Below are 12,673 nucleotides of genomic sequence, written 5' to 3'. Positions count from 1 at the left end.
CCCTTCCCATCCCCCGAGCACCTCCGTGAGGGAGTAACTTCAGGGCAGAGAGGTGCTTATCTGGGTTTTCCGGAGTTCCAGCGTGGCACTAGCACTGCCCCAGTCTGCTCAGAGTTCACCTGTCTCTGCTGATTACATCAGTGCTCAGCTCAGCAGGTATCTGGCCACAATAAAAAGCGCTTCGTCAAGCTCTCCGGCGGGAGCTGGCCGAGAGACGGACCGCGAGCACCAGCCCAGCCCAGCGGGCGACTGCCTTCGCAGCAGCCCCGGCCAACCGGCAGCACCTCAGCCTGCAGCCGGGTAGCGCTCCCAGCGCTGGGAGGCTCAGAGCACGGGTTTTTCGGCTCCCTCTGTGGCGTTGGCGCCTCCGGTTTGCTGCTGTGCCAAGGACTCGTGTAAAACGAACACCCCTCTCCATCAGGAGCGCCCCTCCCACCCTTCTGAGCGCGTTTAGATCCGGTCTGCAGAGGCTCCCTCTTCCCGGGCCTTGGATTCTCTTCCCGACCCAGCTGCCTTTCCCCACATCATGCCCTCAGGGGTTCAGATCAGACATAAAATGACTCTTGAGGGGCTTTGCAAGGAGACTTTGCAGTCACAACACACAACTCTGGTGCAGAACAGTGAGGTTTTAAAGCTCGGATGTAGATGACTCCTGGTGCAGCCGTGTGCCTGCATCTGCCTCCAAGAACGTTCTGTAGAAAACCTGCTGTCTGCTGCTAGCCTGACACCTACCATCACAAGAGAGAAAAGCTTTCCTCTAAAACAAAGAGCTTATTCCCAGCCCTTCCGCGACGGCAGCCGTTCTGGCAAATCACCTCCAGCCCCACAAACGGGCCTGGAGGGGAAGAGCCAGCCGATTCCTGCCCCCGCGCTGCTCGTGTGCGTAGGCACGGAGCCCGCGCTGGCGCAGAACTCCGGTGTCCCCACAGCGGTCAGACACCCTCTGCTCTGCGGCTCTGCTCTCTGTACTCGTTCCTCCTCCTCCTCACCCCTCCCTGCCAAGCGGGACGTCCTCAGCACTCCGTCCCAGACGACACCTGAGCGGATTTCCTGGCGCAAAGCTGCCCGAAGGGCCGGTGCCGTTACTCACCGGTGCTGATCGGGTACCAGGTGTGGAGCCCAAGCCCGGGGTCGGAAGGACTGCTGTCCTAGCTGCCTCTGCAAGTCTGGAGGGATTTCAGCTGTAGGGTTGGTCATTGCCAGAGTGTGCCTTTTTGACCTATTTGCCAAGTATCTGCAACAAGCAGGAGCACATTTTATAAGAGACTGACGGGAGCACTCCAAAAACAGGGAGCGTTAGATAATCCAGAGCAAACGGGAAGGAAGAAGGCTTGCTGCAGCGCTCAGAACCAACCGGGGAGAAGCACGCCAAGGACACGCTGCCCACGCCCGTCACGGTGGCCCGTGGCTCTTCAGGGCTCAGGGGACAAGGGTACTTTCAGCTGCCGGTGTGCAAGGGAAGAGGAGCCATTTGCTCTTCCCAGCAGGAAAGCCACGCTTCACCTCCAGGGGAGCGCTGGTATATCCCGTTGGGAATACCCAGGAATACCTGCCCTCAGCGCGGATGCACTCCACGCCAGCAGGCCTGCCTCCCTCTCCCAGGCCCCGCTGAGCCACGGGGAAGCCTGCTGCGTGCACAGAGCCAAGAGACGAGCCGCAGATAATCCTGGCGAGAGCCGGCCGAAGAACGGGGCCCTGAGCAGAGCTGCTGCTCAGCTGCACCCTCGGTGCCTCAGACCTACCCTGGGCCGTCCCGGGCTGCGGAGAGCAGCAGCCAGCTTGTCACCGCAGGGGCAGGGCGCGGGAGGGCCACCACACCAGAGATCACGGCCCCGGCTGCCGGAGGAGTGCGAGGAAGGACGCTGGGCTGAGGAAGGCCCGCGTGCGCCATCTAGTCCCTGCTGCGCCCTCCGGAGTGGGAAACCATCCCGCGACGCGCAGGGCAAACCATCCCGCGACGCGCAGGGCAAAACCAGCGAGGGAGGCCGAGCAGCAAGAGGGTCCCTTCCTCCGGAGCTAGAGCCACTGGCGCTAAGGCTAGGCTTGCTTCTTACACCGAAGCCTGAACAGCAGCTTAAACTAAGGCACCCTCTGCACCGGAGCTAAGAACCTGCCGCTCTTTTACAAACTCTACAGACTGGGAGAGCGCGCCGGGCAAAGCTAGGAGCCTGCGCTTTGGCAAGGACGTGCCAAAGGGCCACCAGCCCTGACAACCACTGCCCTGAGCTGCTAGTCAGCGGCTGCAGCAATGCTCAGAGCAGCTGGGGGCACGGAAGAGACACCAAACGAAGCAGCAGACGCCCCGGCTCGTGCTGAGCGTGGGGCTCGCACCTTCCCCACTCAGGGCCAGGAGGGATGAACGCCCGCTTCTGAGCTCAGCTATTTCTGCCCCTGTGAGCCAGCAGCTGTGGTAACCGTGACAAAGATCACTTCACCAGTGACACCAAGGATACTAACGGGCAAGTCTCACCTTCGCTCTTGTCCCCTGCTAAGGGTCCCTGCAACTGGGACTGCAACTGGTGAAGCAGAGAAGAGCGGCAAGCAGTAAAGGCGTTGCCCCTCCGCACCCGGCCTCTCTTTGCCAGCTACCGAAGCCACTTAAGCAGAAGAGAGCAAGTTAAGAGAACGAAGAGCGCTGAGCGTCGTGGGAACCTGCCAAAGTCCGTGCCATTAGCTGTTACAGAATCACTTGATGCAGACAGGGAAAGTTTCCCAAAGAGCTTTACAGTTGTGGTTTGCTAAGACCATTTCATTTCAGCCCTCCAGGGAACAATCCAATCACGAGCTGCAACAGCGTTTTGGGTGGAAGAACGTTTCCCAAAGCTCAAAGGAGATGTGACTGTTCCCTGGAGCAGAGAAAAGACCAGGCTCTCTTTTCAAGGTCAGATTAGGAAGGGCAAAACCTGCTCTCTGGTGGCCCCACACAGAGTGTCCCCAGCGGTGTTCTGATAAGCTAAATATTTGCATCTGTCCCTGATGTTCCTGCCGTTTACCCTTCTCTGACGACTACTGATGTGTTGCAACCTAAGGGGGCGGAGAGCAAGTTAACGCACAACCTGGACCAGGCCTTTTCAGGGCCATATGGTGGAAGAAGAGCATGTGGTATGGCAGGACTAAGGGCAGCACTGTCGAGAGCAGCAAGGTGACCTGCGGGTCCAAGGAGACTTGCCTTTCAGTGGGATCTGAGCACTTCAGTGGCTCGCAACCCACAAAATACTGCATGGGGTTTCAAAATCTTCCCGGCTGAGCCAGCGCTTTAACTTAACGGCTCAACTGGAACCCGGGATTCTAGAACAGGAGAGGGGAACATCTGCCCAGGGAAGACATCCAGACAGCCCCTTGCCAAGAACCAGATTTATCTGATTCACAGAATACAGAAAGAGCGTTTGCTATCTGAACTGTTGTCAGTGGACATTTTGGGCCCTGAATTACACTTTTTAGTAGCTACCTAGGCAGCACAGCTGCGCAGAGAGTCTGTGTCCCCAAGCCCTGCTAGGGAGGACAGCGCGCAGTTGCGGTACGGCAGCTTCGCAGGGGCTGCACGCAGCCTGCAGTGCCTGAAGGGGCACGCTCCTCGTCTGCTCAGCGCTGCCACTTGGACTCACTTCTTCCATCACGCTGCTCTGCAGCTGGGGCAGCTCACCAGCATGCACCTTCCCAGCATCGCGGCTCGGGGGACGAACAGCAGCTCGCGGGGCTGGGAAATACTGTGAAAGCGAGCACAACGATGAGCGTGGTGAAGAACTAGAGTATAAGGCTAGGCAGAAGACACAGACGTGCTCTGTGTCAGCTCTAAGGAAGGGCTGGAAGCGAGTTCCTTCACATGCACTAGCTGTGACCTTCTCCTAAGCTCCGGTAGGCAAAAGGAGTTTCAGCGCACACTCTGCACAAACCCACTGTTCAAATCCCCCCTTCTCTCTGGAGCACCGAAAGAAGAGCTGGGAGTACGACCTCCACCCGCTCCGGCGTTTATGTGCCTGCAGCCAAACCCCAATCTGAATCCTTCCCCCGAGCCAGCCCCTGAGGAAACGCTGCCTTACTGGAGATGGTGGCCTGTACAAACTGGGGGGAATGCAGAAAACTTGCCGAGTTTGAGGGAAGAAGCAGGAGCACTCGGTAACCACACCCACCACAGGTAGTGCACCAGCTGGTTAGCAGAGAAGAAACTATGCAAAAGCCGCTAAGAAGATGTTAGCGAGGACACGGTTAGTGTTTTCTCGGCTTGAGTACAAGCATATTCTACCCGCTTCCTAGTTTGTGTTTGGAGCAGACCAGGAGAACCAAAGTTTCCAGCCTGGTATCTATCTAATAATCCTGTCCGTTTTGGAGCAGACTGTTTAAGGTCTGCTGCTAAAACGAGAAGTATTTCCACCAAGCTCACTTTGTTAACGGCATCAGAGTTGGATGTTTACTGCACGTCTTGACACAAAAGCTGCACTGACACCCAAGGCCACAGAGGAGCTCTTCCCACCTCTGTCTCTCCGCAGGGAGGGACGAACCACGTAGCACTCATTTGGCAGGTTAGTGTGGATTGCATGCTGGTGCACACGAAGCGGAGGAATTCAGCGGTTTCAGAGTTTCTGGAGAACCTACTGCTCAGTTAGCTAACCATTTCAGGGGGAACCCAGCTTCCTAAGCACCCAGCAGTGTCCGAGGAGTAACTGCCTGCAGTAATCCACAGCCACAAGGACCGAGAAACGTCGAGCCTTCGCTGTCATCAACACTGTTGCCTGTGATGAGGTTGCTGGTGTTTTAACTCAGCTGTGGAACACCACGGGGTGAGCCTTTTGGAAGCGGTAAGGGTAAATGTTAACAGACTGGGAGTTACCTCTGCACAGCTTCCTGATCCGGCTCCCCGTCGGAGCTCTCCTCGTCCACCGGCGTGACAGCTGGGACGGCCTGCAGAGAGAAGAGAGGCCATGGCTTCCAGAAGCAGAGCGGACACCCGACCTTCCCACACAGGCTTTCCAAGGATTTATGTCAGCTCCTCTGCAGCACCAAGGACACGCGGCCAACAGCCCCTTCCGACGTTCCTTCCCTAATCAAAACTGCCTGTACCAGGTCGATGCTTCTTTTGGTGCTACCAAGATGGATGTTTTCATTTACTCTATTAGGTCAGCAAAAGAGAATAAAGCAACCGTTAAAAAAAGCTGACAAACACTTGGTCAGCTCCAGAGAGGAACGCCACCTCGGCTGCTAGAGGAGAGCACAGCAGCTCTCCCACGAGGGGACAGAGCACCCCGCCTCTCCAGCACCGGGCAACCTTTGGAAGCAAGCGGGCACGCTGCCGGCAGCGCTTCCAGAGCGCTACACGCTGAGCCCACCCCTGTCTGCTACGGCCTGGAGGCAGGCACCTCTGCCTGCGGGAGAAGATATTTATAAGCGCGCCACCAATTCTCTTCCTTCCTTTTGCTACTTACTGGCGTCATAGTGACGAGCGGAGACGGACCTCGGGGACGTTTCAGCAGCTGCTGTGCGTGTAGCTGGATGTTCGCCCCACCATCCGATGCCCTCCGCCCCAGGGGGCCCATGCCGTTCAGCAGCTGCAGCGTGGGGGGCTGCAGCAGGGACTGCTCCTGCGAAGCACAGACCGCGCAGTTACCAGCCCCGTACCGGCTCCTTGGGGTACGCAAGCCCCAGGGTCACAAACCCGGACACTGGCACCAGGGAAGACAAGCCTTCCGGGCTTCGGGAGAGATGCAGGAGCACCACCAACATCTCAGAGCTGACGTGACCGGTCGGTACCTTGTACTCCAGCTGACCCGTGGGCTGCAGGTTCTGCCGGGGCAGCACGTTGTGCATGAAGTTCACGTTCGGGGCCACCTGCAGGAACGGAGCCTGGGGAGTGACGCGGGGGAAGCCAGGCAGCAGCTTCTGCAGGTCTTCCATGACTTCCGTCCTGCGCAGCCACAGAGAGACAGGAGAATTAGCAATGATGCGAAGAGAACCACCCACGGGCCCAGTGCCCTCAGCTTCCCTTCACAAAAAGGCTTCTTATTGCTCTGGCAAATGGTCGCAGAGAGTGGCCAAGCCACTCTTTGGTTTTCATTTGTCCCTTTCCCCCTCCCAAGTTCAGATTTGCCAGAACGAGCTCTTTGCATTAACCTCGATTGCTATCATCACAAAAACCTCACCCAGGACACGAGCGCAGCGCAGCTTAGGTGAGAAACTGGCTTGCACACCAGTGAACACCACTATAGCTAAGAGTGAGCTCATCAGGAAGAGGAGGAGGAGGAAGGCATCTCGCCCTCAGCTGAAACACTAACCAAGCTGTGCAACGGGACTAGGACGTTTAAAAGAACACTTTTGCTAAAGAGACACCTTGAATGTCTTTCTCCATCCAGCAGAAGTCAAGTCTGCAGAAATAACTCCAGGCCACTCACAGCAGCAGCAGGAAACCAAAGGTTTGACACCAGCTATGATACGGAGACGTGCACTCATCACCACCTGGTCTGGCCGGAGCGAAGCAGCCACCCGGGACCCAGGCGCACGCCGGGAAGTGTACTTGCCAGCCCAGCCACTGGAGACCACTGCCAGTCCAAGAGGTACCAGCTCTTGCACCCCACAGAGCTCAGAAGTCCCCTTAAGGCATCAGCCTCTCATCTGCACACCAATAAATCTGTGACGTCTCAGAAGGACCAAAGCCACGTGCCAGGAGTAAATCGTCCGGTTCCCCTAACCCTCCCCCGGGGAGGCAGAGTCCGACACCAACCGTGGGTCAGCCACTCCAACGGTGTGCCTCCTCATTGACAGGTAACGGACCAGAGCTTCAGGTGATGGCTCTTCCCCTTCGTCGCTGTCCAGGTTCATTGTTCCGTCAGTCTGGGCAGGCAGAACACGGCAGACGTTGAAACACAACATGAGGATCAAGCCAAAGGCTTCAGCGCGAGCCCGGAAAAAGGTCATCAAGGGGGGGTACCTCACCTCCACAATCTGGTTCTCAGGGTTGATGAGCTGGACCTGTGGCACGTTGATGCTCATGGCATTACCTGTCTGCTCCGGCTGCTGGGCAGAGAGATCACGATCAGAACGCGTGGAGCTCGCATCTCTTACCCCCCCTCTACAAACACTGCTGGATTAACACCGGCGCACAGACCCAAGCGCTTGGGAACAGGGAGGTCACCCTGGAGCCAGGGAAGATGAGTTTATTCTTAATTCCCAAGGGTTGCCTCACTTCCCCTCCTCCCTTCTGTTCGGGCAGGGTCAGCACCTCTTCTGCTTCCCGTATGACCTGGCCTCTCTCAAAGCAAATATTCATTTCTTGGTCAGCCGCACAAACGGGGGAAGCAGCATCGCACAGCAGGCCTGGCCTGTAAACTCCAGCTGCCAACCAGTAACCCTCACGTTGCCTTCCCCCCTGCTGCTGAGCCAACACGAGACTTGGTCTGAAGGGTATCTGCTAAACCCACAGCCAGTGGACAACCTGCTCCTAATCTCAGGGTTACCGCACCCCAAATACACACCAAGATCTCCGACCAGGAACGTTTTGACGCTCCTGTCAGGACGAGGACACCCACAAGCGAGTGAGTTTGGCGGGTAAGGGACTGGCTGGCCTGCCAGGGCCAGAAGAACACCAGGCAAGCAGGACCTACCTGGATGTTAGCAGAGGTGGGGAAGGTCACGGTCCGTGGCATACTTGGCGACGCTGCAATGCGCAGGTTCTTGTGTCTCTTCAGACGGTCGCAGAGCAGGCTGTAGATTGCACTGTAGTGATCGTAAGCGTCGGCTCTTAAGGACTGAAAAGGAAAAGGAAAAAGCTGTCAGTTCCTTCTGTCACGCAAGGTAACGTGCTCTGTGCTGTGCTGGGGTTGCTCAGCTACCAGAGGTGATAAACCACAAACGGGGCCGTTGGATCTCCACCGGGAACAGGCAGGACACGACCGTCAGCTGCGGCCTTACCTGAATTGTGCGCTCCTTGTCCAGCCCCATGTCCGCCATGGCCAGCAACACGTCCTCGTTCAGCGGCTCCATCTGCCTCTCCGTCTTCAGGTGCTGGCACTCCGCTATCAGCTGGAAGAGCACAGACACAGGCTTCAGCGCTGGCGTTCCCGCGGGCACGCCCGTGAGTCACAGCGCTCCGGAGAACCAACGCACCAGGCTCCGGCGGCGAGCTGGCCTCAGCGTTGGAGGCTGATGGCACAGCAGTTCAAAAATCGAGTGCCTTTGGCTCTGAACGCCACGGGAAAAGACACAAAAACACACGCAGATGAGGAGCGATGTGAAAGCAAGAGCAGGAGACACAGAAAGCCGAAAGGCAGCACACCAGCACCCGGAGGGAGAGCTCTCAAACAGCCGAAACGAACGCCGCAGTGTTCCGTGCCCAGAGCTCGTCGGGAGCCCGGCAGGCGCCACGCAGGCCCCGCTCGCGCACCAGCCTCTGCTCCTCACCCTGTCAAACTCCGCGTCGGCCTCCCCAAGCTTCATCCACTTGTGCTTGCAGATCTGCTCCATGGAGAGCCGCTTGCTGGGGTCCAGGACCAGCATGTGCCGGATCAGATGCTCACACTCTGCAAGGGAAGAGAGGGGATGGGCGACCCTCCTGCTTCTGCGGGAGGCAGCCTGGCGCTGCCGGGGCAACGCGCTTCTCCGCAGGAAGTCATACACGGCAAAAACATCGCTCCGCTTGGCTGCAGACGCTGGATGTCCCCACGCTGGGAAGAAGGAAGCCACCCCGGGCCCTGTGCTGTGTGCCGGAGCCCCTAGGTGGCACGCTGTCACCCTGTCCCTCCCTGCCTCGCCGCAACTGGCCAGGGGACGCGGTTTGGGAGCTGAAGGGAGAAGTGTCCTCTGAACAGTCAGACTTTTCAAAACCAAGACTTATTCCTAAAGCATTCAGAAGCGTTTTTGCAGAAACAGGACACAGATGTTCATCTCTGATGGGGCCACGGCTGGAAATTCATGTGCCATAACGCTGTGAGAAGCTTCTTGTCTAAAACAGGTACAGCGAAAGCCTCGGTATTCCTAAAGCACTATTCCCCTTTTAGCTTTCACATTTCCCCAAATTCAGAAAAAGTGTATCTTTGCTAACATTTTGCTACAGTTTGCACAGTGACGTACATGAAAGCTGAGATTTTAAACCAGAGCATTTGGGTTTCTACATTCTAGATTCAGAGCTCATTGTAGCTTACGTTACAAACCACCACGCAGCGGATCAGCTTCCCGGCATACCGCTGCGGTGGCCTATAAATCAACGGCTCTACTATAATTTAAGAATCCGTAAGCAGAGACGCGGCCAGCGCCGGTTGAGCGCTGCAGGCGCGTGGCCGTGCGCGCAGCCCTTACCTGTGGACATGAAAAACGGAATGCGAAATTTCCCGCTGAGCACCCTGGCTCGCAGGTTCTGCAGCGTGCTCCCGTCGAAGGGCAGGGCGCCGCAGACCAGCACGTACAGCACCACGCCGAGACTCTGCGTTCAGAACAAAGGCCTCATCAGCAACGTTGGGGGAGAGACCATGAGGCTGCAGGGAATTGCGCTAGGCGTCGTTTAAATAGAATAAAATACTAATGAAGAAGGAAGAGCAAATCCCATCGGAAAGGACCTTGCTGACACCTCAGTTCTAGGCCAGCCTAATTCCTCCTTCAAACCCCAAGCCCGACTGAGACTTTCTTTGGAGCTCTGTCGGCAGGGCAAAGCCATTCCAGGGAGGAGACCATCCCAAGCCTCTGCGCTAACGTGCTCTCTGCAAAAACCTTGTAGAGCAAAACCTGGAGGTTCCTCCCCCAGCTCTGCGGGATCAAGCGAGCACTCTGCCACTCAACAGCAATGAAGTGAACCATATTTTTGGGAGACTAAATTAAAATGCATTTCTGGGCAGCTAATATTTTTGGCATCGTGCCTCCCAATAAAGAAAACATGTGACATAGTAGCCAGAATAGAATTCTGAAAGCATTTATTTAAAAAAAAAAAAGTGTTTGGCATATCGGGGGCTTCTTTCCAAGACGTCTACTAAGTATTCAGGGAGCAAAGCCAAACGAACAGAGCAACAAGGAGACCAAGGTAAGAGAGAAAGAGGTTCATCGCATACCCAGATGTCCACCTTTGGCCCATCGTACTCCTTCCCTTCGAAGAGCTCGGGAGCAGCGTAGGGAGGGCTCCCGCACCAGGTTTTGAGCAGCTGACCAGGTGTGAAGATGTTACTGAACCCAAAATCTGAAAGAACAAAGAAAATGAGAGGGACACGATCCACGCCAGCAGTCCGAAACACATGATATTGAAGTAATTTGCTGTGTCCAGTAAAGCCACGCACAGCCTCGTAACTGATGCCCAGGGAGCTGCTAGCAGAGACAGAAGGCAGACAAAGGGAAAAGCACAGGGAATTCTTATTTTCCAAAAAGCACTACACGAGCTGGAAACTTTGGTTACGGCGGGCAGCTCTACAAACCAAGTCACATCATCCACCAGCAGCAAATAACAAATAAAAGAAAGGTCTTAACCTCGTGAGCGCTCGACCATCAGCTTACGGGGGCACTAACGGCATTCGCTGCTCGTTAACCCGCCACCCCCGGCACGCAGCCGGGGCTCGCGCGGGGACGAGAGCAAAGAAACTGGAGCCTGGGCTCAGGAGAGGTGAGCTTTCTCTCAGGAAAAGAAGGAACCCTCATTAATCACGTCTTTCTTTTGGCCTCAATCGAACAAAAGCCAAGGAGGGCCAGGAATACTCCGTTCGCAAATTCTAACTGAGGGAACCAAAAAGCATCGTGGCAAAAACGCACAGCGCAGCTCCAAAGCCAAAATCTCTCAAAGAGCTCAAGATGAATTCGGACTCTGTCACGGGTCGGAACTGCAGCGTACCTGGGATAACGCACAGCTGAGCGCCCACCTCAGTGAAACACAAGAGCCCGACGTCGTGCAAGGAGAACTTGACTGACAACGTGTATTTCAACATGTGGGTACAAATAAAGAATATTGGAGATGCCACAGCACAAAAGCTTTTTTTCCTACTTCTCGAAATAAATCTACATTCACCTTGAAAATTCATCTTTGTTTTTATCTGCTTGTCTCTCCCTAGAGTCTTCTACCCACGCTTTGAAAGATAAGGACTTCAGCGTGCACGCTTTAGCCACCCAGAACGGTTTGTGTTCCTAAATCACACAGGGCTGCAGCTCTGCCCTAACACGTTCAGTACGAGCCTGCTGAAGGGGAAGTAGCTGCAGGTTTTTGTGGACAAAACCCCTTCACAGCAGCGCCCAGAGCTTCACACCAGCTTCCAAGAGCGAGCCACCCGCGAGGGCCAACACCTCCGCGCCGGAGGCAGAGAAAACCTCACTGGCGCTCCGCAGACAAGGCACTAACTGGTGAGCCCGTGCTCCTGCTTGCCATCACAAGGATTTTCCACAACCTAATTTCAGGTGACTCCCTCTCCTCCTCCTAACCGTTTCTGCAGAACTCGGCGGCCACCCAGCACGGCTCGGCGCAGCTCAGCTCCAGGAGGATGCAGCCAGCTTTCCCGCTTCCCATCTCCTCGCTGCGGAGACGGTTACGCTTGTGAAGAACGCTCAGTGTGGTGCGCTCCTGCGGAAATACCTGGCGTACAGACAACGCTGCTCAAACCCTACCTCAAAGCGGAGCACAGAGAGGGAAAATGCTCTGGAAAAGCATCGCGGTGTCGAGACAAGGCAGTTAAACTCCCTCTGGGTTTTACTGTTGGAAATGAAGTCAGCTATGCTTCCAAAACACAGGAGCGGTCAGCCTTTGGAGGAGTGTTTCAGGGAAACGGTACGCAGCTGCACAACTGTCTTCCCCACCTCTGCGGGCTTTCGCGCTGTTCTGTCTCACTTCTAAAGGAGGATGTGTAACAAGTGTCTCAATTACAGCTACAAATAAAAGCACCAAACGTATTTCCAGCTCTTCACAACACAGCATTTGCAGCCAAGTTTAGATGTAAACTCCTTCCGACACTGCAAGAACGTGCTGGAATTTTGGTACTTCACAGATCTTGAGCAAATCATTGTGGTTTAGTTCCTTTTCTCTATGTTTGTACGTACTCGAGTGGGCTTTCCAGTATTTTTAAAACCAGCTGTATTGTCAACGTGGTGAGTATCGCCCGGTGCAGCCCAGCTCCAGCTCCAGCTCCGCATGGGACAGCGGAACGAGGTGCCCCGTGCTGCTGCATGGACCCGCTCACCCCAGCGCACCGATGAGCCCCGTTCGACGGCAGCGCGGCAAGCGAGTGGCAGCGCGTTCTGCAGCGAGGGGAGAAGGGCCGTGCCAGCTGGCGGCCGCCGCTGCCGGGGAACAGACACGTAACAGCTGCCTCCCGCAACCTTCTCCGCTTCCTAGAGCTGCTGGAGATTGGCTGCCTTTGAAACTCTACCCCTCTTCCACACCGGGGTGAAATTAGCCCAGGGGTTCACACCTCTTTTGGACAGTGGAGCGCAACCCCGCAGAGGCTGTCCTTCCAAAACCGGGCAGGGAGGGCAGAGACGCCACGAGCAGGTCGGTGTTCAGCCGGCAGGTCCTGGGGCTCCAGCGGCCACCCCGCGGCTGCCCCGCATTTCAGGATGAGAGCCCTCTCCCCGCGGAGAGCCGCCGCTCTACCCAGTGCTTTCTGGGCTCCAGGCGAGTCACGCCGCGGGTCTCTGTGGGAGCTGGAGCCAGGCGGCTCCGCCTCGCACGACGCGCTGCTCCAAGGCTGGAAATGGCTCCCAGTCCCACCTGCGCCGCGTGAACGAG

At 56.4% G+C, this 12,673-nt stretch overlaps 1 protein-coding gene across 9 annotated transcripts in view; it reads right to left on the bottom strand.

The window, feature by feature from the left end:
* The window catches only part of SIK3 (SIK family kinase 3), a 72,167-nt gene that overhangs the window by 12,482 nt on the left and 47,012 nt on the right, over positions 1-12,673 (bottom strand). For 4 of the 9 annotated variants that reach the window (XM_086766128.1, XM_086766134.1, XM_086766130.1 and 1 more), the window contains 11 exons: positions 10,026-10,150; positions 9,283-9,406; positions 8,389-8,507; positions 7,900-8,010; positions 7,593-7,736; positions 6,925-7,005; positions 6,713-6,822; positions 5,746-5,899; positions 5,421-5,576; positions 4,829-4,899; positions 1,091-1,234 (listed from right to left, as the gene is read on the bottom strand). In XM_086766128.1, the coding sequence (XP_086622254.1) occupies positions 1,091-1,234; positions 4,829-4,899; positions 5,421-5,576; positions 5,746-5,899; positions 6,713-6,822; positions 6,925-7,005; positions 7,593-7,736; positions 7,900-8,010; positions 8,389-8,507; positions 9,283-9,406; positions 10,026-10,150 (1,339 nt within the window). The remainder of the gene's footprint in view (positions 1-1,090; positions 1,235-4,828; positions 4,900-5,420; positions 5,577-5,745; positions 5,900-6,712; positions 6,823-6,924; positions 7,006-7,592; positions 7,737-7,899; positions 8,011-8,388; positions 8,508-9,282; positions 9,407-10,025; positions 10,151-12,673) is intronic. The other 5 variants (XM_086766135.1, XM_086766133.1, XM_086766136.1 and 2 more) reach the window with 3 other exon arrangements.

This window comes from Chlamydotis macqueenii, chromosome 24, assembly GCF_036417535.1.
Source record: "Chlamydotis macqueenii isolate bChlMac1 chromosome 24, bChlMac1.mat, whole genome shotgun sequence".
Taxonomy (NCBI): Eukaryota; Metazoa; Chordata; class Aves; order Otidiformes; family Otididae; genus Chlamydotis; species Chlamydotis macqueenii.
Note: the sequence above shows the minus strand (reverse complement) of the source record. Positions and strands in the feature narration are given on the sequence as shown.